The sequence below is a fragment of the Salvelinus namaycush genome, chromosome 32 (genome assembly GCF_016432855.1).
Source record: "Salvelinus namaycush isolate Seneca chromosome 32, SaNama_1.0, whole genome shotgun sequence".
NCBI classification, from domain to species: Eukaryota; Metazoa; Chordata; class Actinopteri; order Salmoniformes; family Salmonidae; genus Salvelinus; species Salvelinus namaycush.
The window spans coordinates 5,238,603-5,265,902 of record NC_052338.1 but is presented as its reverse complement, the minus strand read 5'-3'; the positions used below and the strand labels follow the sequence as shown (position 1 = coordinate 5,265,902).

The following is a 27,300-nucleotide window of genomic DNA, read 5'->3' as shown; positions in this document are numbered from 1 at the left end:
GCATTCTCTCCACGTTGACATGTAGATTGCAGGTTAGCCAAAGGAAAGTGGGATGAATTAGTCAGTGTTATTACTTTACAAGACTTGACCTCTGAGTTGTTGGTTAGGATGTGAAACTAGCTATAACAGTGCAGAAACATTGGGATATCTTCTTAAGGTTTGTGACTTTTTTATTATTACAGACATTTTCATCTGTGAAAGAGACACACGGCCTCAGCAGTCATTAGCATCCATTTTCCCTTCGTTACACTGCTACGAGCTGAGGTCAGACCAAAGCAGTTCCATCTGGTGAGGGCTACTGTACCTCTTCCTGCTGCTTTGTTTTCATTCCACTGTTGTTCAGCATGCACCGTAACTGAGGGAAAAGGGGCTGTTCCGAGCCACTGCCTCTGCGGCCTCCATGCCATTGACCCCCTGTGCCGCCCCCCTTCCGCCCCATACTACCCCGGGGCACGATGACGACCGCTGTCAGCACAGACGCATGACATCAAAGCCCCCTGTCCAGAATCCAGACCCACACAGCTACAGATGATGCATGGTCCAGTCTCACCCACACTGTGAGATGAAGCAAAGAAGTGCCTCATAATTTAGACCTGATGTAACAGTGTGGCTCGTTGTGTGATGTATACATAGAAACGAAAGGGGGGCTCGGGTTTGACTTGGGATGTTGGGTAACCCTGGATGACTAGAGAATTTATAAACTTTCGCCTCTTTAGCGGGATGTTAGTGGGGAAGATAAACAGGACGTGACGCTGAATGTAACAATCGCTGTCATTAAATGGCCATTTATTTGATTAGACGAGGCAGCAGTTCTGATAGATGTTTAGCTGCCTCTGGTAGTGAGGGAATATAGTAGTTATTATTATGTTATGAGAAACCCCTACCATATTCACAAACGTTGAGATTGCACACATACCAAATGTATTATGGCTTTCTGGCTATCTTGAGGCAAACCAATTCCACCTATGTCTGAAATGTGCTGGAAGAGAGAGAGATGCTCCGAATGTTTGGATTTAATCACCCACCTCCCGTGGGTTGGTATTCCTTTGTGTTCTAGGGCTAGGAAGATTGAAAGGGCAGTGCCAAAGTGATTACTCAGCCATTATCGGCCACATTCCTACTTGGATTGAAACCCAGTGGAAACTTTCCCATGTTTGAGAGAATCACTAGCTCAATTCCTCGGAAAACTGCCCTGGTACTGTGGGCCCAACTCCTCCGAGCAGAGTTAAATTTGTTTGGTTGTTTGGTTCTCTTTCCGCATTCCCATGTCTTGGATGAATGCGTGTTTCCTCTCCCAAACGTCCAGATACACATAATTAATTGGGGTAATTTGAGGGCCTGCTTTGACATAAGAGAGCTCCTTGTAACTCAAGGATTTGTGAAAATATACATCCCGACACAATCACGGCTGCAAAATATTTATTTTCACTCTCGATGAATTCACATGAATGATGCTAAGTAACCTGAGCTCAACAGAAGGAAGCAAAACAGTAAAATATGGTTATTACAATGATAGCCTATAATTCAATTCTATGTTGATTAATATACATAGTGAAAATGTTAGGATGTATTAATAGACTATTACTGTTCTTAATCTAGTTTTCGGACTGGGTAAAAACACCAATTTATTCCCATTTTTGAGATTCATCAGTGTGTTGCCACTGGAATATGGTCATATAAGATAGCCAAATAATCCTTGTCTAGACCAACTCTACAAATTCATTTTCAGAGTCTTGATTGTAATAACAAACAAACCTTCCACATCACAGTACCCAAATCAAAAAGAGAAAAGTCAACATTTCAGTTGGACAAGATCCCTCCGGCTGTTCGGAGAGGGGAGCTGAAATTCAAAGCAAACACGTTCTCCGTCCCTCTTCTCATGTTTTGAGTAAGTTCATGTTTATAAGGCAGGATATCAAAAATTAATTGCTTCTTGGTTATGTTAACTTCTTCTTCTTGTGAATTTGGCTCCTATTTTTGACGTTTTACCCATCTGTCATTGCCTGGGAAGTGATAGTAGCTTGTTACCTTGGTTGCCGAGGATGTGTTTCGTTTAGTACATGATGCTGACTGTTGAAGACCTTGAATTGATGTCTGAGATTTCTATAAATAGATTGGGATAAATTATTCCAATCACATAAGAATGAATGTAAGACCATATTTCCCTAAGGGAACAGAACAAATTTGGCCGTCACACGTTCAGATTTAGTTTGACTTTTCTCAGGCTTTTTTCCCATTTATAAATGTTTCACCTTTGTCTCGGCTTTATAAACTTTAGAACCTTTAATCTGATTCAAGTTGCGCTAAATGTTACTGTCCATGTACGTGATCTATAGTTTGTGTTACTAAAACTTACTAAAACATAAATAAATAGCTTTGACTTTTTTGTATAAAGTTTGTATAAAGTATTTCACAATCTGCCCTAGAATCTGCCCTAAAATCCTTCAGTCCAATGAGAAAAATAGTCTCGTCTGATATTTTGATTTTAATAAACAGTGCTATAGTGTCTGTACTTTTCTCATGATCGTTTTGTTTAGATAATTGTACTAACGGATTTTATGTAGGATCTCTCCAGGTATTCCAAGATGCACTGGCTCCTCTGTGCTTGTCCTTCACAGAAATCATGTACAATGGTTCAGGTTCGAGTTGTTACAGAACAGTAATACGTGCCAACCTACAAGCACGCCCCATTCAACCACGGCAGGCCACCTTTCCATTCCCAGGTTCAAGCTCCACAGCTTTGGCAACAGGGCCTTCTCCAGGGTTGCTCCTAGGCTCTGGGAACTCCCTCCAGCCATCCGTTACTCTGAGACCATCACCATCTTTCAGTCCCTCCTAAAGCCCCAGCTCTCCCCAATTGTAAAGCGATTCTTATGTAGCAACAATTTGAAATTGTGTTTTTTACATTGTATAAAAGTAGAGGCTCGGAGCTAGAACAGTATATATCATACATTACAGTTGAGGAACAATGGCAAAGTAATTCTACTTTGACAGTTGTTAAACTTGTAGCCCCACTTTTGAGAAAATGGGCCTTGAATGTTTTGGTACATTTACTGGAGAGGTCTTCTTTGTCACCCATTTCAGCATCCTTCACATGCTCTTAAGCCTTAGCCCCACCCATCTCTTTAAGGATTCACATGCATGACATCAGCAGCCTGGTGGTCCAAAATAGCATAACTGGTGTATTTTAACACCAATAAACCCATCCGTTTAAAAATACATTTTGTATATGTCAATCTAGCAAACCAGGCGACTAAATAATGTTTTGGTTTGTTTCTAGCTTGTTAGCTAGCCAGTTCAAATAATGACCACATCATATAGCTGAAAACATCTTACTTTCGCTAATTTGTATTCATTATTACAGGAAAATAAACTCACAACAAGATCGTTCTTTACAAGTTAACGGCAAGCTAATTACAAAAAATAGCTAACGAAATAAAACCAGGGCATTCTACCAGAGAATTTTAGAATTTGAACACTGTCTCGTTGGCCTAACTTTAGATTCTAATTTGACTTGGTGTTGGTCATGTTGTTCTTCACATTACCGTCTCTGGTAAACACACACTACCAAATAAAAGTTTATTTGTCACATGCACAGGATACAGAAGGTGTAAACGGTACAGTGAAATTGTATCTTGCATAGTGGAATCTTTTGTTTAGAAATGTAGCAAGCTAGCTAAACAATGATCCATAATCCCAACTCATAATGTTACGACCCTGCATGAATCTGCAGATAGTTAAAAAACTAGATTCAATGTTAGCTAGCTAGCTAACATTAGGCTATAACTAGCAATGCAAATGGCTCTGAGAAACTACACAGATCATACATGTAACGTTAGCTATCGAGCCATCTAACATTAGCTAGCTAGCTAACAGAATGCTTTAACTGGCAATGAAAACGACTTTGACAAAATCAGAAACTTATAATATCTGAAAATGTAGCTAGCTAGACTCTCTTACATGGATGAATGCTTCTCCCTTTCTGTCACGGTTGCCATAGTTGCACGGCCTTAGTTTGAAGATGTAACACGGAGACAGGTGTTTTATACAACAGCCTTCTGTGTGTTCTTTTTTCGACTTCCTCCGCATATTTGCAATCAAACACCAGCATTTTTTCCATCTCATTAGCTATCATACTCTGCTTCCACTGGGCATTCCACTGATTTCAAAACTCTGTCCTCCAGAAAGTGGAGAGCAACACAGTTATTCGCGATGTCTTTCAAAAAAGCTGCGTTAGAAAGGATTACCTACACATACTGTAGCCCTTTGTTATAGACAGAAGCGTGCTACATGGCAGACCAATCCGCTCATCTCTCGGCATGTCCAGCCCATCCATTATCTCAGCCAATCACTTGAAGGTTCCGATCTTTTTCTGTGGCTAAACCAACTAGGCTTGTAATTTGAACAATTTTATTTGTATTAACATATGGCATACAAGTTTGTTGTTAAGGCACATAAAAGTTAACATGTTCCAAATGGCATTTTAATAAAACAAATAAATGTTTACGTTCAAATGCCTCTCCTGTGAAGTAGTGACGTGTGACATACTCCTAGTTTCTTGAAACAAGTTGTCAGAGCTACTAGGAGTACTGGGTGGATGGAGTCAAGCGCAGAGAGCAGGTTTAAAGAACGTGGATTTATTTTCCAATACACAGGGAAAACGATCATGCCCTAAAACACACGGGCGCATGAAAAGATGAGTCCAACAACACCGGACTAAACTGTTCCGAGAAAATAACACAATCCACTTCACAATCCAACACCAACATAACAGAAAACAAGCCCGCACAACAGCCAGCGGGCTACCTACCCTTAAATAGCCTACCCACCAAACTAAACTCAAAACAGGTGCACCCAATCAGCCCAAACTAACAGAAACAAAAAGAAAAGAATCGATGGCAGCTAGTAGGCCGGTGACGACGACCGCCGAGCGCCGCCCGAACAGGAAGAGGCACCATCCTCGGCGGGATTCGTGACAGTACCCCCCCTCTGACGCGCGGCTCCCGCAGCGCGCCGACCCCGGCCTCGAGGACGACCCGGAGGGCGAGGCGCAGGACAATCCGGGTGGCGACGGTGGAAATCAGCCAAGAGGGAAGGATCTAAAATGTCTCTCCCCGGTACCCAGCACCTCTCCTCCGGACCGTACCCCTCCCAGTCAACGAGGTACTGCAGGCCCCTCACCCGGCGTCTCGAGTCCAGAATAGCTCGTACAGCGTACGCCGGGGACCCCTCGATATCCAGAGGGGGCGGAGGGACCTCCGGTACCTCACCTTCCTGAAGGGGACCAGCTACCACCGGCCTGAGGAGAGACACATGAAACGAGGGGTTAATACGATAGTAAGAAGGGAGTTGTAATCTATAACACACCTCGTTTATCCTCCTCAGGACTTTAAATGGCCCCACACACTGCGGCCCCAGCTTCCAGCAGGGCAGGCGGAGGGGCAGGTTTCGGGTCGAGAGCCAGACCCTGTCCCCTGGTGCGAACACAGGGGCCTCACTGCGGTGGCGGTCAGCGCTCCTCTTCTGCCGCTCACTGGCCTGCCTGAGAGAGGCCTGGACTGCCCGCCAGGTCTCTCTAGAGCGCTGTACCCACTCCTCCACCGCAGGAGCTTCGGTCTGGCTCTGATGCCACGGAGCCAGGACCGGCTGGTACCCCAATACGCATTCAAATGGCGACATGTTAGTTGAGGAGTGGCGGAGTGAGTTCTGGGCCAACTCTGCCCACGGGACGTACCTTGCCCATTCTCCAGGCCGGTCCTGGCAATACGACCTCAGAAACCTACCCACTTCCTGGTTCACTCTTTCCACCTGCCCATTACTTTCGGGGTGATACCCAGAGGTAAGGCTGACCGAGACCCCCAGACGCTCCATAAACGCCCTCCATACCCGGGACGTGAACTGGGGACCTCGATCAGATACGATGTCCTCCGGCACCCCGTAGTGCCGGAAGACGTGGGTAAATAGAGCCTCCGCAGTCTGTAGGGCCGTAGGGAGACCAGGCAATGGAAGGAGACGACAGGACTTAGAAAACCGATCCACAACGACCAAAACGGTAGTGTTCCCCTGAGACGGGGGAAGATCAGTCAGGAAATCTACCGATAAATGAGACCATGGCCGTTGTGGAACCGGGAGGGGTTGTAACTTCCCTCTCGGCAGGTGCCTAGGAGCCTTACTCTGTGCGCATACCGAGCAGGAAGAGACATAGAGTCTCACGTCCTTAGCCAAGGTGGGCCACCAGTATTTCCCCCTAAGACCCCGCACTGTCCTCTCAATCCCCGGATGACCCGAAGAAGGTAGTGTATGAGCCCACCGAATCAAACGATCACGAACACCAAGCGGTACGTACCTAAGGCCAGTCGGACACTGGGATGGCACAGGTTCTACCCTTAACGCCCGCTCGATGTCCGCGTCCACCTCCCATACCACCGGGGCCACCAGACACGAGGCTGGAAGGATGGGAGTCGGATCGATGGGCCGGTCATCCGTGTCATAGAGACGAGACAGCGCGTCGGCCTTAGTGTTGAGGGAACCTGGTCGGTAAGAGATCGTAAATCTAAAACGAGTAAAGAACATGGCCCACCTAGCTTGACGCGGATTCAGTCTCTTCGCCTCTCGGATATACTCCAGATTGCGGTGGTCAGTCCAGATGAGAAAAGGGTATTTTGCCCCCTCAAGCCAGTGTCTCCACACCTTCAGGGCTTTTACCATAGCTAGTAACTCCCGGTCCCCCACATCATAGTTCCGCTCCGCCGGCTCCAGCTTCTTAGAAAAGAAAGCACAGGGACGGAACTTCGGTGGCGTGCCCGAGCGCTGTGATAGCACGGCTCCAACACCAGCCTCGGACGCATCCACCTCCACTATGAACGCTAACGAAGGGTCCGGATGCGCCAACACGGGAGCCTCAGTAAACCTTGCCTTCAACTGGTTGAAGGCTCCATCTGCCTCGGCCGACCACCGTAGACGCACCGGCCCCCCCTTCAGCAGTGAGGTAATGGGTGCCGCCACTTGGCCAAAACCCCGGATAAACCTCCGGTAGTAATTGGCAAACCCTAAAAACCGCTGCACCTCCTTTACCGTGGTTGGAGTCGGCCAATTACGCACGGCGTTAACGCGGTCACACTCCATCATCACCCCCGAGGTGGAAATGCGATAACCCAGGAAGGAAACGGCTGGTTTGGAGAACACACATTTCTCAGCCTTGACGTACAGGTCATGCTCCAGCAGTCGCCTAAGCACCCTGCGCACCAGGGAGACATGCGCGGCGCGTGTGGCAGAATAGATCAAGATGTCATCAATATATACTACCACACCCTGCCCCTGCAAGTCCCTGAGAATCTCATCTACAAAGGATTGGAAGACGGCTGGAGCATTCTTCAACCCATACGGCATGACGAGGTACTCATAGTGGCCTGATGTGGTACTAAACGCTGTTTTCCACTCGTCTCCTCCCCGAATACGCACCAGATTATACGCGCTCCTGAGGTCCAGTTTTGTGAAAAAACGCGCTCCGTGGAATGATTCCATCGCCGTAGCGATGAGAGGTAGTGGATAACTAAATCCCACTGTGATTGAATTTAGACCTCGATAATCAATGCACGGACGCAGTCCTCCCTCCTTTTTTCTCACAAAAAAGAAACTCGAGGAGGCGGGTGACATGGAGGGCCGAATGAACCCTTGTCCCAGAGCTTCCGTGACATATGTCTCCATAGCCAACGTCTCCTCCTGTGACAATGGGTACACGTGACTCCTGGGAAGTGCAGCGTTCTCCTGGAGGTTTATCACGCAATCCCACCGTCGATGAGGTGGTAATTTAGTCGCTTCTTTCTTACTAAAAGCGATAGCCAAATCGGCATATTCTGGGGGAATGCGCACAGTGGAAACCTGGTCTGGACTCTCCACCGATGTGGCACCGATGGAAACTCCCACACACCTCCCTGAACACTCATCTGACCACCCCTGAAGAGCTCCCTGTCGCCAGGAAATGAGGGGATTGTGAATGGCTAGCCAGGGAACCCCCAACACCACTGGAAACCCAGGTGAATCAATAAGGTAAAAATTGATCTGCTCCCTATGATCCCCCTGGGTTACCATGTCCAGCGGAATCGTGGCCTCCCTGACCAGCCCTGACCCTAACGGTCGGCTATCTAGGGAGTGCACGGGAAAAGGTGGGTCTATCTGCACCAGCGGAATACCCAACCTACGGGCGAGTCCGCGATCCATAAAACTCCCAGCTGCGCCTGAGTCGACTAGCGCCTTATGCTGGAGAGAGGGGAAAAACGCAGGGAAAAAAATAACCAAAAACATGTGACCAACAGGGAGCTCTGGGTGAGTCTTGTGCCTACTCACCTGGGGTGGCCGAGGAGTATTCCGCCTGCCATCCCGACTCCCAGATGGACTCCTCCAGCACCGGTCCGAAGTGTGTCCTCTCCGGCCACAGTAGGTGCAAGAAGAGCCACCTCCTCCGGTCCCCCTAGATGTAGCTCCTCCCAACTCCATCGGAGTTGGAGCGGGAGGGCTGGGAGGTGGAATGGACAGGACCCCCTCTGAACGCCCGCGGGCAGCTAGCAAGTTATCTAGTCGGATCGACATGTCGATCAGTTCATCGAGAGAGAGTGTGGTGTCCCGACAAGCTAGCTCCCGACGGACGTCCTCCCGGAGGCTACAACGGTAATGGTCTATTAAGGCCCTGTCATTCCACCCCGCACCAGCAGCCAAGGTCCGGAACTCTAAAGCGAACTCCTGGGCGCTCCTCGTCTCCTGTCTAAGGTGGAACAGACGCTCACCCGCCGCTCGGCCCTCTGGTGGGTGGTCGAACACAGCCCGAAACCGGCGGGTGAACTCCGCGTAATGGTCCCGAGCCGAGTCTGGGCTGTTCCAGACTGCGTTGGCCCAGTCCAGGGCCCTCCCCGACAAACAGGAGACAAGGAGGCTTACACTCTCCTCCCCCGAGGGAGTCGGACGCACGGTAGCCAGGTAAAGCTCAAGCTGCAGCAGAAATCCCTGGCAACCAGCCGCTGCTCCATCGTACACCCTCGGGGGGGTGAGACGCAATGTGCTGGTCCCAGCCGATGACCCTGTGGGAGTGGGTTGTGTCGTCTGCAGGGGAGCTGTAGGGGGCGTCGGGAGACCACTCCTCTCCCATCGTTCCATCCTCTCCATCATCTGGTCCATCGCTGACCCGATACGATGAAGTACAGCTGTATGATGATGGACACGCTCCTCCATAGTTGGGAGAGGGGTGGTCGCTGCTCCTGCTGACTCCATAAGGTGGTGCGGGCTTCTGTCAGAGCTACTAGGAGTACTGGGTGGATGGAGTCAAGCGCAGAGAGCAGGTTTAAAGAACGTGGATTTATTTTCCAATACACAGGGAAAACGATCATGCCCTAAAACACACGGGCGCATGAAAAGATGAGTCCAACAACACCGGACTAAACTGTTCTGAGAAAATAACACAATCCACTTCACAATCCAACACCAACATAACAGAAAACAAGCCCGCACAACAGCCAGCGGGCTACCTACCCTTAAATAGCCTACCCACCAAACTAAACTCAAAACAGGTGCACCCAATCAGCCCAAACTAACAGAAACAAAAAGAAAAGAATCGATGGCAGCTAGTAGGCCGGTGACGACGACCGCCGAGCGCCGCCCGAACAGGAAGAGGCACCATCCTCGGCGGGATTCGTGACACAAGTCATATATAAGTCCCATGTATTATTATTATTATTATTAAATATAGTGACAATTTAATAATGTGAAAGAAACTTTATTTCGATTTTTTGTTTATGCATTACATTTTTTAATGTCTGGTAAATGGACCTTGCAAATGGAAGAGAGATGTAGTGTGTTAAATCAAATTAAGAAAATTCTGAAAGTGAATTTTCCAAATTAGTTCCTGAAAATGTCAGATATTTACCTCTTTCCTTACATGATTTGGGAAGGAAATAATCTTATTAGATTAGTAAATTAAATTGGATAATCTGAATTTTCCAAAACGCATAAAAAAAATAGCAACCAATCGGATTTGGAAATCCTTATTTTCCTTACTGCACAAGAACGTAAATCAGATAGATTTTAGGGAGTTTTGAAAACAAAAGAAAACGGCAAATCTCTAGAAGTCTTCACCAGTGGGCACGATTTTCACTGTTGTGAAAAGGTTGAGCCTAGGAGCCTTTGATGGACGGAAAGAGGTGCATGGGCTCTACAGTACTTGCCAAATTACTTTGGGCACTGGTTTTATATGCAATGATTTGGTTTGGGGATGGTTGGTTTGGTTTTAGATTGTGTACACAAGACTAATTATGTCCTTGGAATAGGATAACGAAATCAACACAACAGCATCCCGACAGAAAGAGAGAGAAACACAGAGGGGAGTTGTGGGTCCTGGCAGTAGACTGGTTGGATAGAGTGTGACTCCCATGGGGCTCTGGTCAAAAGTAGTGCACTATATGGGGGGGAGACAGAGCGAGAGGCATTGCGTCGCGATTTGATAAATGCCTGGTAGCTAGCCGTGAGGGTAAAGGTTGTAGAGGTTAACTGTGAGTTCAGCCTGAGTTTCTCTCCTAATTCGTATCGTCTCAGTGTCTCACTCGCTGTCTCATAGGGACTTACAGTGTCTTCAGAAAGTATTCACACCCCTTTGACTTTTTCCACATTTTGTTGTGTTACAGTCTTTTTTTTGTCACTGGCCACCATTGTTCGGGGGACATCCAATACATCACATTACTGAGTACCATTCTCCATATGTTCTAGCGTAGAGTGGTGGCTTCATCATGTTATGGGTATGCTTTTAATCGTTTAGGACAGGGGATTTTTCAGGATAAAAAGAAACGGAATTGAGCTATGCACAGGAAAAATCCTAGTGGAAAACATGGTTCAGTCTGCTTTCCAGCAGATACTGGGAGATTAATTCACCTTTCAGCAGGACAATAACCTAAAACACAAGGCTAAATCTACACTAGAGTTGGTTAACAAGAAGATAGTGAATGTTCCTGAGTGGCCGAGTTACAGTTTTGACTTAAATCTACTTGAACATCTATGGCAAGACCTGAAAATGGTTGTCTAGCAATGATCAACAACGAATTTGACAGAGCTTGAAGAATTGTGAAAAGAATAATGGGCAAATGTTGCATAATCTAGACTTACCCAGAAAGACTCACAGCTGTAATCGCTGCCAACGGGGATTCTAACATGTATTGACTCAGGGGGTTTAACAATTATCTAATCAAGATATACAGTATAAGTGTTTTATTTTTATTAATCTTTTTTTTTTTTTTTTTTTACAAATGTTCGAATTTCTCTTCCACTTGGACATTACAGAGCAGTTTGTGTAGATCGCTGACAAAAAAATGTCAGTTAAATCTATTTTAATTCTACTTTGTAACACAACAAAATGTGGAAAACGTCTAGGAGTATGAATACTTTCTCAAGGCACTGTACTGTACGAACAACCCACTACATTTAGGCCGAAGCTGGGGCAATGAGACAGAGTTAAATATGTATGCTGTCTATTCAAAATGATATGCAACCTCAATTTACACAACCCATAAAAGTCCTGGGCATTGAGTGAATTAATACCACAGGTTTCAGAGAGCATATTAATATGGATCTATCTGCACTGGCTCCATCTTGCACTGACCCTACACACACTCACTAGACTATATATACACACCATGTTCACATTAACTCACACACACTACATTGACACTCCCACACGAAACCCACACACATTCAAATACACTACATACGCACACACACACACACACACACACACACACACACACACACACAACACGCACACGCATCCTGACAACACAAATGCAAATACATACACATTACACACGCACACTCACACACTTTTACACTCATCATCTGCTGCTGCTACTCTGTTCTTTATTTTACTCTTAGTATTAGCTGTCCTGATGCCTAGTCACTATATCCTGCCTTCATGTAATATCTACCTCATACCTTATTATTATCTATCCTGATGTCTAGTCACTTTATCCTGCCTTCATGTAATATCTACCTCATACCTTATTATTATCTATCCTGATGTCTAGTCACTTTACCCTGCCTTCATGTACATATCCACCTCAAATACCTTATTATTATCTATCCTGATGCCTAGTCACTTTACCCTGCCTTCATGTAATATCTACCTCATACCTTATTATTATCTATCCTGATGCCTAGTCACTTTACCCTGCCTTCATGTACATATCTACCTCAAATACCTTATTATTATCTATCCTGATGCCTAGTCACTTTACCCTGCCTTCATGTACATATCTACCTCAAATACCTTATTATTATCTATCCTGATGCCTAGTCACTTTACCCTGCCTTCATGTACATATCTACCTCAAATACCTTATTATTATCTATCCTGATGTCTAGTCACTTTACCCTGCCTTCATGTACATATCTACCTCAAATACCTTATTATTATCTATCCTGATGCCTAGTCTGTCACGATCGTCGTAGTGATGAGACCAAGGCGCAGCGTGATTATAATACATTCTTCCGTTTAATAATGAAGAACACGTAACAAACAATACAAAATAACAAAACGAACGTGACCGCTATAACACTGAGTGCAAACATGCAACATCAACATAGACATAGATAATCACCCACAAAATACTCAAGGAATATGGCTACCTAAATATGGTTCCCAATCAGAGACAACGATAAACAGCTGCCTCTAATTGAGAACCAATCTAGGCAACCATAGACATACAAACCCCTAAACTGGTGACAACCCCATAAACATACAAAACCCCTAGACAGGTCAAAAACATATAATCACCCATGTCACACACTGACCTAACCAAAATAATAAAGAAAACAAAGAATACTAAGGTCAGGGCGTGACATAGTCCCTTTACCCTGCCTTCATGTACATGTCTACCTCAAATACCTTATTATTATCTAACCTGATGCCTAGACACTTTACCCTGCCTTCATGTACATATCTACCTCAAATACTGTACTTAGCACATTGATCTGGTACTCCCTAGTTCCATTCTTGTGCATTTTATTTTATTCCTCTTGTGTTACTATTTTACCAGTTGTACACGGCGCATGTGACAAATAATATTTGATTCGACTTTCGCTGTCGTTTTGGCGATAAGAAGGCGTTAGCACATTTGCTGGCATCGTTCTCAAGGTGCCCTGTGTTATAGAGTGAGGTGCTAATTGACAGCAATAGCTCCTTTACCGTATCCATTAAAGGCTTTTCAGATGGTTGGGTCCCGTCAGTGGGAGAGACTACCCCAGACCACCACAGAGCCAGAGATAAGCAAGGCTACAACAGAGCACTACCAGTAAGTATTAAAACAGTCCAGGCCTACTGTCTGTCTTGTAGCGCCGCCTGCACCAGGGCTGTTTAGAAAACAAGCTCTCAAGTCTAACCGTGTCCATCCCTCCTCTTGGCTAGAAAGCCTGCAAATGTCAACTGTCGGGAAAATGGTAAACATTATAGCAATCCGTCACAATGATGTAAGGGAGTATCGGGTTATTTTGCTTCTAGGAACAGCTAGGAAGCCTCTACTACAATATCAAGAACTTTATTCTTGGTCACGTATAGCCATGGATTTTCTCTTCTTCGTATAGTCATGTATTGTCTTATGAAATAATAGTGTTCTACTTCACAACATAACCAGGACGGTGGACCGTTTCCTAAATGTTTGCCCTTTTTCAATGATAAACTGTCCCTCTGGTCTGAGCCTCATGTTCCTTGCTTTCGCGCCGTCTTTCTTTTTGTTCCACACAGCTGAAAACAGATTGTTTTATCATTAACTGGGAGCCGTAACTCATTTCTCACAGCTCATAAAGCTGCTAAATGACTAAGGCAGGCCTGTACACGCAGCTACAGTGGCTTTTGCGACCCACTTAATGCCGCAAAGGAACCTTGGATGCCGTGGCGAGGGGGTCAGCGTGTCAGGCAGTGTTGTTAGTGAAGCTACGGGCGGTCTAGACGTACCCAAGGCCCTCCAGACCAGAACTCCTTAAACCTTTATGCGTTTTTGTTAAGTAGCAGTTTGGGGAACATAAAGTTCTGTTTATGTGGCTCTCACTTAGCTAACGGCGTTTATGTAAAAGGACGGCAAGATTTAGTGGTTCTCAGAGCAAGGCTATTGTTATTGCACCTTCTGGAATGTCACAAAGAATACATCTTACTTTGTCACCTCGAAAAGCGACGGGTAAAAGAGAGTTTAATATGTGATGTGTCGTTACTTTCATGGGAAGTGGTGTTAGGCTTGAATTTCTTTCCGGTTTCAAACGGTCAAATGTTTGCGCTTCACCTTGATTATGAAGTGACAGTGTTCTTGACAAGGACACAATTTTTTTTTTACTTCTTGTAGAATAAACATAGTTGAAGACAGCAAAACATCATGTATGAACATGACAAAGATTCAGATTGTCTAGATTCGGACACGACGATGAATGGATTTTTGATAAGCCTACTGAGGCAAGAACTTGTGATGATATATTGCTCAAACTGGTCTGCAGGGGAACTAAACATTGCACATAGCAAAATAAAGAAAACAGGCTTGTAAATCTGCTCTGTTTTTCCTTATTATAGACGTACTAACATTTATAACATGTTACCGTAATATAGCATGTGTAAGCAATAAGCAATGCGTAAATCAGTCACACAACCCCTATCACCTTTATGCTCAGTGGCTCTGATAATGATACACAGTCTAGGTCAGAGGTTAAACCTGACACCATAGTTATGGCTGACCTCAACTTACTTGGACTGACCCCCAGCTGGTGGGCTGTGTGTGGAGTTTAACCAAGTGCTCCGGCTGCTGCTAAGCCAAGTTGTACTGGTCCCAAACATGGTTCCCCTGACTCGGATAATAGCCCAGATTCCTCTCTATCAAATGTGAATTTCTATTAAAGAATCAAAATGATTAATTGGCCAACAGCTATTTGTACGTTGCATTTAGATGGAGCACGGTGGGTTTCTTTGAGTAGTTTCTATTTGAATTACATTGCTGAATTTGAGTGCATTTTTAGGCTAACTTGTGTTTCTTGTCTGGTCAGATGTCAAGGAGAAATCAGACTTTGGCATTTGGCCAGCTCCGCATACATATTGTGCACTTTGACTTATTTCATCATCGCTTTCCCAATTCCCGACAAGTGTGTGGCTCTCTACTCACTTTCTACCACTGGCAATGAAAGATACTATTTGCTTTATCCTGCTTTCTAATCCTGTGCTGTTCACTGTCTGGAAAAGTTTGGTCCGTTTGCGTTGGGCGAAGAACAGCCAAATAACTTGACACCCACATTGGACTATTTTACTGCTTCCTAAGTGGTGTTTTTACATGATGGGGCGTGTTTGTGTAATCTTGTTTCTCCTTGGTACTTTCCGTTTATGACCCTCGCCAGATGGATTCGTGAGTCAAGCACATTCCCTGGGAGACTGGCCGTGAGCGACGAGCTCTGAGTTTTAAGTTTCTGAAGGGCCGCCGGTGTCACTTCCAACGTGGTCCTTCCAAGGTGACTTACGCTGGGTGCAAGCAAAGCATATCAGGCAACATTTACACAGGCTGGAATTAACGGATTGGCAAACTGATATAGAGAGTACAAGCTGCATTGAAGCATTGGGAGTACCACAGTATATCACCATTAAAGGCACAGGTCTCCAAAGATAAATACTTGATCTCTAAGTTGTGAGGTTGTCGATTCAGACTGTTTATAAACCAGTTCAATCCAGTCTAATATTGGTGTTTCTAACCGCGTGGGTTCCAGACTCTTCATGTTCCTTCCAAACTCCTTGAACGGAGGTCGGAGGTTTTGTGAGAGGTGACACTTATATCAGTACTTCACCACCAAAGGAGCTCTATTGTATCTGAAAGCGGGCCTGAAACAATGCCACGACGGGGATATTACAGCGAAACACTGATTCCAAGTGACAGAGATTTGCCGATGGCTGCCGGGTAGAACGCTGTCACAGTTGTAGAATTGAAAGGAACTGTCGATGCTCTGTCTGTGTTATTGTCTGTTCACTCTCGGGTTGATCGGAATGTTGAAATCCATCCTTTATATAGGCAAGCAATGACAGTTGAGTATTCCCCGTTTTTTGTACGTTTTTGTCAATCTTTTGAATATGTTATGCACATTAAAGTGACTTCACTCTCCCAGCTCTAATGACCTCGGGCCTTCTAACTCTACTGACGCAGGTTCAGCCAAATATGTGTATGTTCTTTAGCTTTAGGAAGAGTGTTATTGGGTCTAAACCAAATACATCTTCTCCGTTTTGTCTCTATTTTGTCCCTGCAAACCGTTTGTTTTCGACAACCGTGGGATTAGAAATATGTCGGTTTTGTGCACATTACCCTAAATACAACTGTAATGGAACACACACATAATCAACTTTTAAAGTGGCAATCTGCAGTTGAAACAATAACAAAGCGTTTTCCCCAGCCCTGTTTCATTTAAAAGCTGAGGGATAGGGCTGGACAAATGTAACCACTCGCAAATTCATATACAGAGCTATGGATGCAAGGACTGGCCATTCATGATATCAAAATTATAGTTTTAACCATGTTATGAGGCTATATAGTGTTTGTCTACATTTACTTTGTTGACAAACATTGGCGTAAAACAAGCTTTCCGGTTCTGATGGGGCATTTTATAAGTTATAATTGTCACGTCCTGACCATAGAGAGTCCTTATTTTCTATGTTAGAGTAGGTCAGGGCATGACTGGGGGGTTAGTCTAGTTTATTATTTCTATGTGGGGTTCTAGGTTTGTTTCTCAATGTTGGTGATTGTGTATGATTCCCAATTAGAGGCAGCTGGTAATCGTTGTCTCTAATTGGGGATCATATTTAAGTAGCTGTTTTTCCCACCTGTGTTTATGGGATATTGTTTTGAGTTAGTGCACGTAGCATCTCTGTGGTCACGGTTCGTTGTTAGTTTATTGTTTATTTGTTTTTTGTCTTTGCTTAGTTTCACTTTCTAATAAATGATGTGGAACTCAACATCCGCTGCGCCTTGGTCCGACATTTATTCCAACGAACGTGACAATAATCTTCAAGAATTAATGGGTACATATCATTAAAGAGTTAAAAAAATGTATATACCGTAGCAACTGCTGATTACCCCTTTAAGACTTTACAGTCTTTAAAGTTCAAACTTCCAGAGTCTTTAAAGTTTAAACTAACACTCATACACTAGCTATAATGGGCATGATGAACAACAACCCCATCATTCTTCCACTGAAATCTAACATACAGTCCTGGCATGAGCATGAAAGACTTGCCTGTCCCAGTGCCTGTGCTATCTATGATCGGACTGTGAGTCACTCAGTCATAGTGCAAGGCAGGTCCCTGGGGGCCCCACATGTAAGGCTCCTTCAACCATGTTGTCATAGGGTATCACCGGATATCATTGCTAATGTGACAATTACGAGCGATCTGTACCTTCAGAGGGATGGAAAAATGGAGTGACGTCACAAATGGTTTCTAGAAAAAATATTTTCCTTCACACTCCACTGAGTAGTGGAGCTTGACTGGTGACGTCTCCGTGTGTGCTGTTCTATTCGTTCAACAGGGTGCCTGTGCGCCAGGAACAGTTGCTGACTAAGGGCATTCAACACGAATGTTTGGTACTGGTTGACGCGTTCCTGAAAATACCCTAGTCGAGAGTGAGCTCAGAAGGGCTACTGTCAGATTGATGTTTGAATAGATTATTCATGTGACGGGCCGAACTTCACGGCGTGTGTATGAACTGATGCTGATGGTGAATTCGCGTGAACAATCTATTCAGACACTGCCTCGGCCTTGTCATCCGTTCACTTTTTCAAGATAAGGGATAAAAGAGTGCTTTCAAGATAAGCACCAGTGAGTATCGGGGCCATCTCTGTCTCTTCCTTCCTTAGCTAATGACCTACATCTGGATCCACCTATATTCTGAAGCTCGTTCTTCACTGGTGTTTTCTTTTGTTCACATTATGCGGTGGAAAGACGCAATCAACTCAGTTGATCTACTGTATGACATAGAGATGCTGATAAGAAAGCCTTTGAAATGTCCGTCTGAGGGAATATTACAACGATAACAGAACGTATGACACTTTTATCTTGATCGACGTCGAGGGTATACATTTGTCATGCACGTTCTTTCTTTTGACTATGAAGTAATTGAAGGCCGATGTGTCATTTCTTACGAGCGTCACCTGTTTTCACGCCTTGAATGTGTCCGTGTCGAACAACTCCCTTGTTCAAGTGTCGTACCGTTGTTTGTTATGAGCCGTCTCTCAACTGTCACTGTTTTCAACCGTATCTCTAATTTGTGGCGTCTGAATGATTTGTAGCGTCTCTGTTAATCCTCTGCTGCTTGTGTTGTTTCAACACACCCCAGTTACTGGCCATCTGTTATAGTCTGTTGCAACCTCTGCGTCTCATCCATCCTCTCGTAAATGATCTCTATACGTTGGGTGTTTCAGATTGAGAACTACATCAAGGAGAGCATGAAGACAGAGATGGCCCAGCTGCAGCAGAGTGCCGTTCACAACCACACGGCCGCCATGTTGGAGATGGGCACCAACCTCCTATCCAAGACGGCCGAGCAGACGCGCAAGCTAACGGATGTGGAGACGCAGGTAATATATCCCCCCCCCCCAACCTTATCGCACTCCCGTTGGGATCCATCTCACGCACCATTGACTCAGCTATTCCACCCCAAAAGGCAACGGGGGAGCTGGCCAAAGAAAATATGGATGACATAAATAGCTACGCTCTCTTTATGTGATACAGTAAGCATACTGTATGTATGTTTAAGTTTTCAACGTCTCTTGGTATCTGGGGTAGCTTTAGAAGGAAGAGAACAAGAGTAGCACTTGTGGGGGTTGATTTTTGCTGATGTGCGACAGACAGAGAGCAAGGTACACTACGGGGAATCACTGCCATTCATATATGCAACTGAGTATTACCATGTGTCCGAAGAACAACCTCTCTTTATGCAAAACCTATACTTTATTACCTCTTCCTAAAGAGGACATGATGATTTATAGCTTACCTATATTTTGTTACGCTGGAACACCTCTATAAGGCAGGATACCGCTAACCTATTTCTGTCTTGGGACAGGTTCTGAACCAAACCTCCAGACTAGAGATTCAGCTGCTGGAGAACTCCCTGTCCACCAACAAGCTGGAGAAGCAGCTCATGGTGCAGACCAATGAGATCAGCAAGCTCCACGACAAGAACGGGTAAACTCACACGGCCTCCAACACAATGTGACACATTTAAAGACATCATGCCCTTTTGTCCGGAGACTCGGTCACACACAGATCGGCTAAATGTGCAATAAGACACCCCATCCCCTGATGTATAACAGTATGAAGTGCATGAGGCTATATGTTCCTACATAATCTTTTCTTTGAAAGTTGTACTTTAATGACGTTGCAATGGGAGCAATCGAATGTGGCTTTTGGATGACTTTTCAGAGTCCTGTTTGTTGATTGGTCCAGTGGGACTGTCTCTCATTGTCCGTTTAAAAGCTCCCTCCCGTCCCCAGTGCTCACTGTAAATACAGTAACACAGCTGTACTGAATTCTTCCATTAAAATGCCTTCTGAAAAAAACCAGCCTCTACTGATCCCTATGTTTGAGAGCTGCACTCAAAGTTCATAGACAGGGATTCCTTTACTGAGAGAAATTTGCAAAGCTTGTGCAATTATGAAATCACCGCCCATTTTTTTCCCTTTAGTTCTAAATTTGTTAATCAATTCCACGTAAGACTATATTATAATAATTATAATTATAAAATGGAAGACCATTGGATACAGTTAAGGTTTACTTTCATCTACAAAGTGTATGATGAAATGTATGTATGTTTATTGTCCGTGTGCAACTCATGGTAACTGAATCTACTGACATAAACATTTGTATATATATTACAGTCTGGGCGTAATATATATACAATGCATTCGGGAAGTATTCAGACCCCTTCACTTTTTCCACATTTTGTTACGTTACAGCCTTATTCGAAAATGGATTAAATTGTTTTTCCCCCTCATCAATCTACACACAATACCCCATAATGACAAAGCAAAAACAGGTTTTAGAAATGTTTGCAACTGTATAAAATTTAAAAAAAAACTGAAATATCACATTTACATAAGTAATCAGACTCTTTACTCAGTACTTTGTTGACGCACCTTTGGGAGCGATTACAGCCTCTAGTCTTTTTGGGTATGACGCTACAAGCTTGGCACACCTGTATTTGAGGAGTTTCTCCCATTCTTCTCTGCAGAACCTCTCAAGCTCTGTCAGGTTTGATGTGGAGTGTCGCTGCACAGCTATTTTCAGGTCTCTCCAGAGATATTAGATCGGGTTCAAGTCCGGTCTCTGGCTGTCCCAAAGCCACTCCTGTGTTGTCTTGGCTGTGTGCTTAGGGCCATTTTCCTGTTGGAAGGTAAACATTCACCACAGTCTATCCTGAGCGCTCTGGAGCAGGTTTTCATCAAGGATCTCTCAGTACTTTGCTCCGTTCATCTTTCCCTTGATCCTGACAATCTGCCTGTCCCTGCCGCTGAAAAACATCCCCACAGCATGATGCTGCCACCATGCTTCACCGTAGGGATGGTAAAGGGCCAGGTGATGAGCGATGTCTGGTTTCCTCCAGACGTGAAACTTGGCATTTAGTCCAAAGAGTTCAGTCTTGGTTTCATCAGACCAGAGAATCTTGTTTCTCATGGTCTGAGAGTCCTTTAGGTGCCTTTTTGCAAACTCCATGCGGGCTGTCATGTGCCTTTTACTGAGGAGGGGCTTTCATCAGGCCACTCTACCATAAAGGCCTGATTGTTGGAGTGCTGCAGAGATGGTTGTCCTTCTGGTAGGTTCTTCCATCTCAACAGAGGAACTCTGGAGCTCTGTCAGAGTGACCATCGGGTTCTTGGTCACCTCCCTGACCAAAGCCCTTCTCCCCCGATTGCTCAGTTTGGCCGAGCGGCCCAGTTCTGTGCCTCGACACAATCCTGTCTCGGAGCTCTACGGACAATTATTTCGACCTTATGGCTTGGTTTTTGCTCTGAAACGCACTGTCAAATGTGGGACCTTACGTAGACAGGTGTGTGCCTTTCCAAATCATGTCCAATCAAATGAATTTTCCACGGGTGGACTCCAATCAAGTTGTAGAAACATCTCAAGGATGATCAATGGAAACAGGATGCACCTGAGCTCAATTATGAGTCTCCTAGTAAAGGGTCTGAATACTTATGTAAAGTTGGGTTCCCATTCCACATGTTACCACAGTTACAGTTCAGAACATGTTTTGGGGTAGAGAGAAGGGGATATGCTGCAGCAGATTTAGAATGACAATTCACTTGCTTGATCTGTTAAAAGGAGGCATGTGGAAAATAACATAGAAAGTGATGGAATTTCACTGTTTTTGACAATCACAAAGAAATACCTTTACATTTAAGTCATTTAGCAGACGCTCTTATCCAGAGCGACTTACAAGTACATACATTCATACTCTTTTGTACTGGCCCCCCGTGGGAATCGAACCCACAACCCTGGCGTTGCAAGCGCCATGCTCTACCAACTGAGCCACACGGGACCGATACCAGTATTTATTTGGGAACGACTATGTAAATTCCATACAACAATGTAAGCACCAGATTACGAATAGAGGACAAATCCGATAAAGAAAAGTTAGTTATAGCTTTAGATTACAGTTCTCTATAAACTATAGGTATATGCATAACTAACCTTCCTATGCTGGGTCCTCTGACTCCCAAGGTTCCTGGAGCAGAAGATGCAGGAGATGGAGTCTCGTCACCAGGAGGAGTTGGAGATGCTGCGGGAGGAGAAGGGCAGCCTGCAGGCCCTGGTGGCCAAGCAGAGTGGAGTGATTCGTGAGCTGGAGACCCAGCTGACCAGGGCGACGGGCAACAGCACCGCCATGCAGAGGCTGCAGCAGGAGATGATGGACACCGTGCACAACCTCGTCAGCCTCTGCAACAAAGACGGAGGTAAGTAGCTAAGGGTCTCGTGTTGCCAGACATCATACTGTATTCTCTTTCAAGAAGATGCCTAGTTGGGGGCTCGGCCCTGAAGACAACAGTGAAACGCATGCATATGTGGTGTAGATAGATTTATTTGACAACTTAAAACACAATGCAACACCACATGTGGATAACACAAAAAAAAATGACACGAAGTACTAAGTATACTTTGGTTACACATATAACATGGCGCCGGAGAAGATGGCAGACGTTTTACGTGCCCCCAGCACTGCACTGTTGGTTAGGGGCTCGTAAGTAAGCATTTCACTCTAAGGTCTATATACCTGTTGTATTCGGCGCATGTGACTAATACAATTTCATTTGATTTGATAACACGTAACAAAATAAAGCACAGGACGACATTGCCCTCAAACTCAACTCTGGACCTCAAAGCCAGTTCCACTGCGTTTTTTCATTGTTCCCTTCTAATCAGGGACTGATTTAGACCTGGGACACCAGGTGGGTGCAATTAATTAGCAGGTATAATAGAAAACCAGCAGGCTCCGGACCTCGTAGGGTAAGAGTACCTCTGGCCTAGAGCATTACATACAGATATGAAGAAGAAAATGTTTTATATCGCTCGATCATTAGCCAGCTTTTGACATTCTATTAAGTTCAACTCTCACCGGTTTGTTTTGGCTGGTCTGTAGCGTATTCATGTTTAGGAATGCTGTTGAACCATGATGTGCACGCATAATCAACACTGAACTAGTGCACCTGCCAGAGTCTTTAGGGTGTCACTATCAAGGTATTTTTTGGTTTATCTTTGTTAAAACCTTTAGGGCCATAGTCTCACCAGTCAGGTGACTATCCAATTCACAACCAAGGTAGCTGACAGAGTTTCATAGTGTAACCACTGAGTTGTCCACTGTGACACTAAAACCAGGGGACCTTGCCAGCTTTACTCTGGAACCAAATCAGATGGATTCTGTTTTCGCAAGATGCAGAGAAAGTTTGTTATCTGAAAGCCATTTACTGATATTGAATAACTCTGCACTAAAGATCTCTTCTACTGAGAATTTGTTCTTATGGGACCAGCAGAGCAGAGTCATCTGCATACAAAAACAAATTACGAGAGCATGTTCATTTTAGATCATAATTTCATAGGAAGATAAGTGGGCAATGGATGCTCCCCTGCAGGACCCCACAGCTAATCACCTTCGGCCTAGAATGTTTTTCATTAACGTCCACCACATCCACCATTTTAACTTCTAGAGCATGGTCATATGATCAGCTGTGTCAAATGCCTCCTGCAGATCCAGCATAACCATTCCACAGAAATGTCCCTTGTCAATGTCTTTCGTGATAAAGTCAGTTAAAAAGCAATACACGTGTCAGTGGAATGGGACTTTCTAAAACCAGACTGTAGTTCGTATATATATTTTTTTATTGCTAGTATATTCTTCTGTTCATAAGACAGCACAGTCAAAATAGATACAGGTCTGTAGATGCCCTTGTCTGTTTTGCTGCCCTTCTTGTGGATAGGGATCACTCAAGCATGTTTCTGTCACGCCCTGACCGCAGAGCGCATTTTTATTTCTCGATTTTGTTAGGTCAGGGTGTGATTTGGGTGGGCCTTCTATGTTCTATATTTCTTTGTTTTTGGCCGAGTGTGGTTCCCAATCAGAGGCAGCTGTCTATCGTTGTCTCTGATTGGGATTCATACTTAGGCAGCCTGTTTTGCCACCTTAGTTGTGGGATGTTGTCTTTGTTGAATGCAGGTATAGCCTTACGGAGCTTCACGTTCGTTTTTGTTGTTTCTTGTTTTGTTGGCGACATTGAAAAAAAATTAAGAAAAATGTACGCTCACCACGCTGCACCTTGGTCCGGTCATTTTCAAGACGACGTTTGTGACAGTTTCAAATCCATGGGATCTCTACCCTGCTCAGAGATGTTGATTAAAGAGGGCGACAGAGGGGTCAATAAGCTCAGCACCATCTCTTTAAATTCTGTCAGGGATATTGCCGAGGCCTGTAGCTTTGGAGCAGTTTAGTCCAGACAGTCTCTTGACAACTTCAGCCTGAGACACTGCTGTAAAGGATAAGGCATCAGCTTGTACATCCATCTTGCAGTAATATCCTAGGACCTGACCCTCCCCATACACTCCAGTACAACCAGGTAGCTTCTATACCAAATGTGAGGCAATTGTTGTGAGAAATGTATTGCGATTGTCAGCTACCACTCCCTTTTCTACAGTTCCTTTATTTGTTATTACATGTGCAAGATAAGAATATAAAAATACAAATATGAAATGGAAAAGGTGTTTGGAAACTGTTTGGCCTCCCAAAGGGGAAATTTGATTGCGATAGAACAATACATGTTTTGTCCAGACAGTACAGTCCTATCATGATGCCAATACCATAAACATGGTTCCATGCAGGGGGATACCTAGTCCCTTAAACTCTGCTTGAGGGAGAAGCCACAGTGGTTTTTCTTTTTCAGGAAGCACACGTCACTCTTGTTACTCAGCGTGGTGCTCTCTTTACTGTAATGGCTTATCATACTTCACCATAACAGCCGCGGCTGTGGTTGCCGCTTGAGTGAAACGTCAACCAGCCACCGTTTTGAGTAATCAACTATCTTCTTCCTTTGTGTCTCCCCACGGCGATAATTAGGAGGAGCAGGGATTTCCCTCCGGCCCACCGTTTGACCCCGTCAGCAACACGATCCTCAGGTTTAGTCAATGTAGTGAACTCATTACCCCCCCTCCGTCTCAACACAATAGCAGAACCCACTTGAATCCAAGTCTGCCTTCTATCACATTGGAGATTTCACAGGAGATTTCAAGTAAAAGTGTGTTCTGGGATTGGTGGAGTTGTGTAGAGAGAAACCTTGCACCCTGCTACTTCCTGCTGTGACAGCCTAGACCCCACACTGTTTCCTGTGGCTGTTCACCCATCCAACAGGAAATGAGCAGGCATGAATGGATATCTGAGCCATGGTGGGTGGATGTGTGCATGACATGGTTAAGACGTGCTTTGTATTAATCAGGATGTTCTACTTCATAGCTTTAATGTTCCATGCAAAATGGATCACCAGCGGCCTCTTTTCATAGCTCTGACAGTAGGAACACTTTATGGCAGGAGGTCCTTTGAGTGTCATTAAAGCTCTCGACTGATTGGCTCATATTACCCAATCACTGTGACGTGCCATGTTTTGACCCAAATATGTCATTAGGGTTTACTAAGTAGCTACAACAAGTCGCTAACTGAAAAACATGTCACTAACTGAAAAATAAATCACTAACTGACCTGGCAAGTAGTCTGCCATGTTCCACTTTGTCACGTAGTCAGCCATGTTATCTCCCTGTCAGCTCAGGGTGTTTCTGGGGTCACAGGGGCAATCCAGCCTTCCGCCGGGATTGGTGGCTGCTTTAGAGAGAGGAGAATGAAATGGAACATTGACGTTCTGGCTCTGTGGTTGGTCCGTTCTTCCTCCACGGTGGCGATGAGGGCCAACCAGGCGCTGGGGTCACCCGATTCCCCCCTGACGAATAAGTCAACCTATAATGGTTCCAAGGGGAGGTCCTGTCCAGTGGAGGTAAAGGTGTAGATCTCAACTGATTGCCTGTTGCAACACCCCCATTCCCCAACAGTGTCTAAATCTAGATGCGATGAAGCTCAGTTAGAAGGGCGGATTTTCGGGGGAGGATTTGTTTGTTTACCAAACGGATTTGTGTTTTTGTTCGGGGAGGGTCAGCTTTTTGTGCCATTGGATGGCGTCTACTCGAATTAGGCTCTGTTTTGAAAACTGAGCCCTAGAATGTCCTTTAATGCTCAGATTCAAATCATCGTTGACACTTACTATGTGGAACAGTTTAAAAAGGGAGTTCAGATTCGAAAATGCCATAAACATTGTTACTGAAGTTTATCCAGAAACGTACTTCTCGTTTATATATACTTATTTACATTTTCAATGCCTTTTCAACTTTTGTACTAGTTCAATCATCTTTGATGAGGCCAGATGCCACTGAGCTCAGGTTTGGGTCGTGATTATTACCGAAACCTTATTATAGCGCAATGAGCCAAGGACCGTTATTAATGGTAATTGACCTCAGTGTTGGAACGCTCTTAAAAATCTCTGGCCGATAAATATGATTTTCTTTCACAGTATTCTATTATCCCACCTAATGAAAGGCATCAATCATTTTTAAAGCCGGGATAGCCATGTCTGGAGGGAGTATGATCTTATTTTAATTCCCTGCATTTAGCTCAGAGTTCTATGCAATGCTTCAAAATGGCATTTACGGTGAGAGTAAATCATCAGATGGCTTCTATTAAAGCCTTTTACGATTGAACTTTACTCGTGTTTTAAGCATACTCAGTTGTCTTGATGTGACACCTGACGCTGCAAAGATACTCTGGAGGAGATAGAGAGAATATCCATGAATATCCATGAGGTGTGTAATTGCACCATCTATCATGGACTTATCCCAGACTTATATTGACCCTAATTGGGTTTGCTTGTCTTTCACTCAGATCTTTTTTTGTGGGTTTGAGTCAATTTCCTTTTATTTTTAACATCCTTTCAAATTCAATTGAGTCTGTCCATTTTGGTTCCCTTTCTTGTGTTTGTGTCCGTTTGACTCCATGGGGTGCCTTCAGGGTCCACAGAGAAATGCATAAGGGACCTTTTCAATCCTCAGGGGTCTTTGAGGGGCCTCTCGGGTCTGCTTGCTTCCATGTAGGTTCATGAGAGTCATTTTAGCTCTGCGTCTCGGCCTCTCTGGGTCCATTTGGGCTCATTTGGCAAGGGTACTGATTTATGAAAACACCCCAGCCCTGCTGTTCTTTTCACATGAACCCCCCACTGAATACGAGTCCCCACTGAACCACGAAATATTTGTCTGTAAATAAATATTGGGACATAAATAATATTTTCAGAGCCAGGCTGAAAGCTCTTCAATGGTGCCGCTCCTATAGCAGGGAGTCCCCAGTCTCTGGTAGACTTCGACCACACCGTCGATTGTGAAATTTGTGACGGACTGTGAGTCAGAAGGTTCCCCTTTGACACCGACCTCTCCCACCTCTCTAATGCATCCTGCCATCTCCCAGTGTGAGGTAAATTGAGGCACGACAGGGCCGGCCGTTTGTTGTGTTAGACTACGCAGCGCAAGGTCCCACTCCATCAACCTGTCACAGCAGGATATTCTTGTCGCTGACACTCAATACTTTGTCAAAATGGCCGAAATAATACGCCTAACGGGCAGCCTGTGTCTCCACTGACTGTTCAGCTGAGGGGGGAGGATCAAAGTGGAGTCTAAGGATCTGACACATT

General features: G+C 44.7%; 1 protein-coding gene across 3 annotated transcripts in view; it reads left to right on the top strand.

The window, feature by feature from the left end:
* The window catches only part of angpt1 (angiopoietin 1), a 72,036-nt gene that overhangs the window by 14,321 nt on the left and 30,415 nt on the right, over positions 1–27,300 (top strand). Inside the window, exons 1-4 of one of the 3 annotated variants that reach the window (XM_038971795.1) lie at positions 15,157–15,510; positions 18,460–18,615; positions 19,101–19,222; positions 21,758–21,990. In XM_038971795.1, coding sequence (XP_038827723.1) covers positions 18,484–18,615; positions 19,101–19,222; positions 21,758–21,990 — 487 coding nt within the window. In that variant the 5' untranslated portion in view covers positions 15,157–15,510; positions 18,460–18,483. Of the gene's footprint in view, positions 1–15,156; positions 16,075–18,459; positions 18,616–19,100; positions 19,223–21,757; positions 21,991–27,300 lie in introns of those variants that run through there. The other 2 variants (XM_038971794.1, XM_038971793.1) reach the window with 2 other exon arrangements.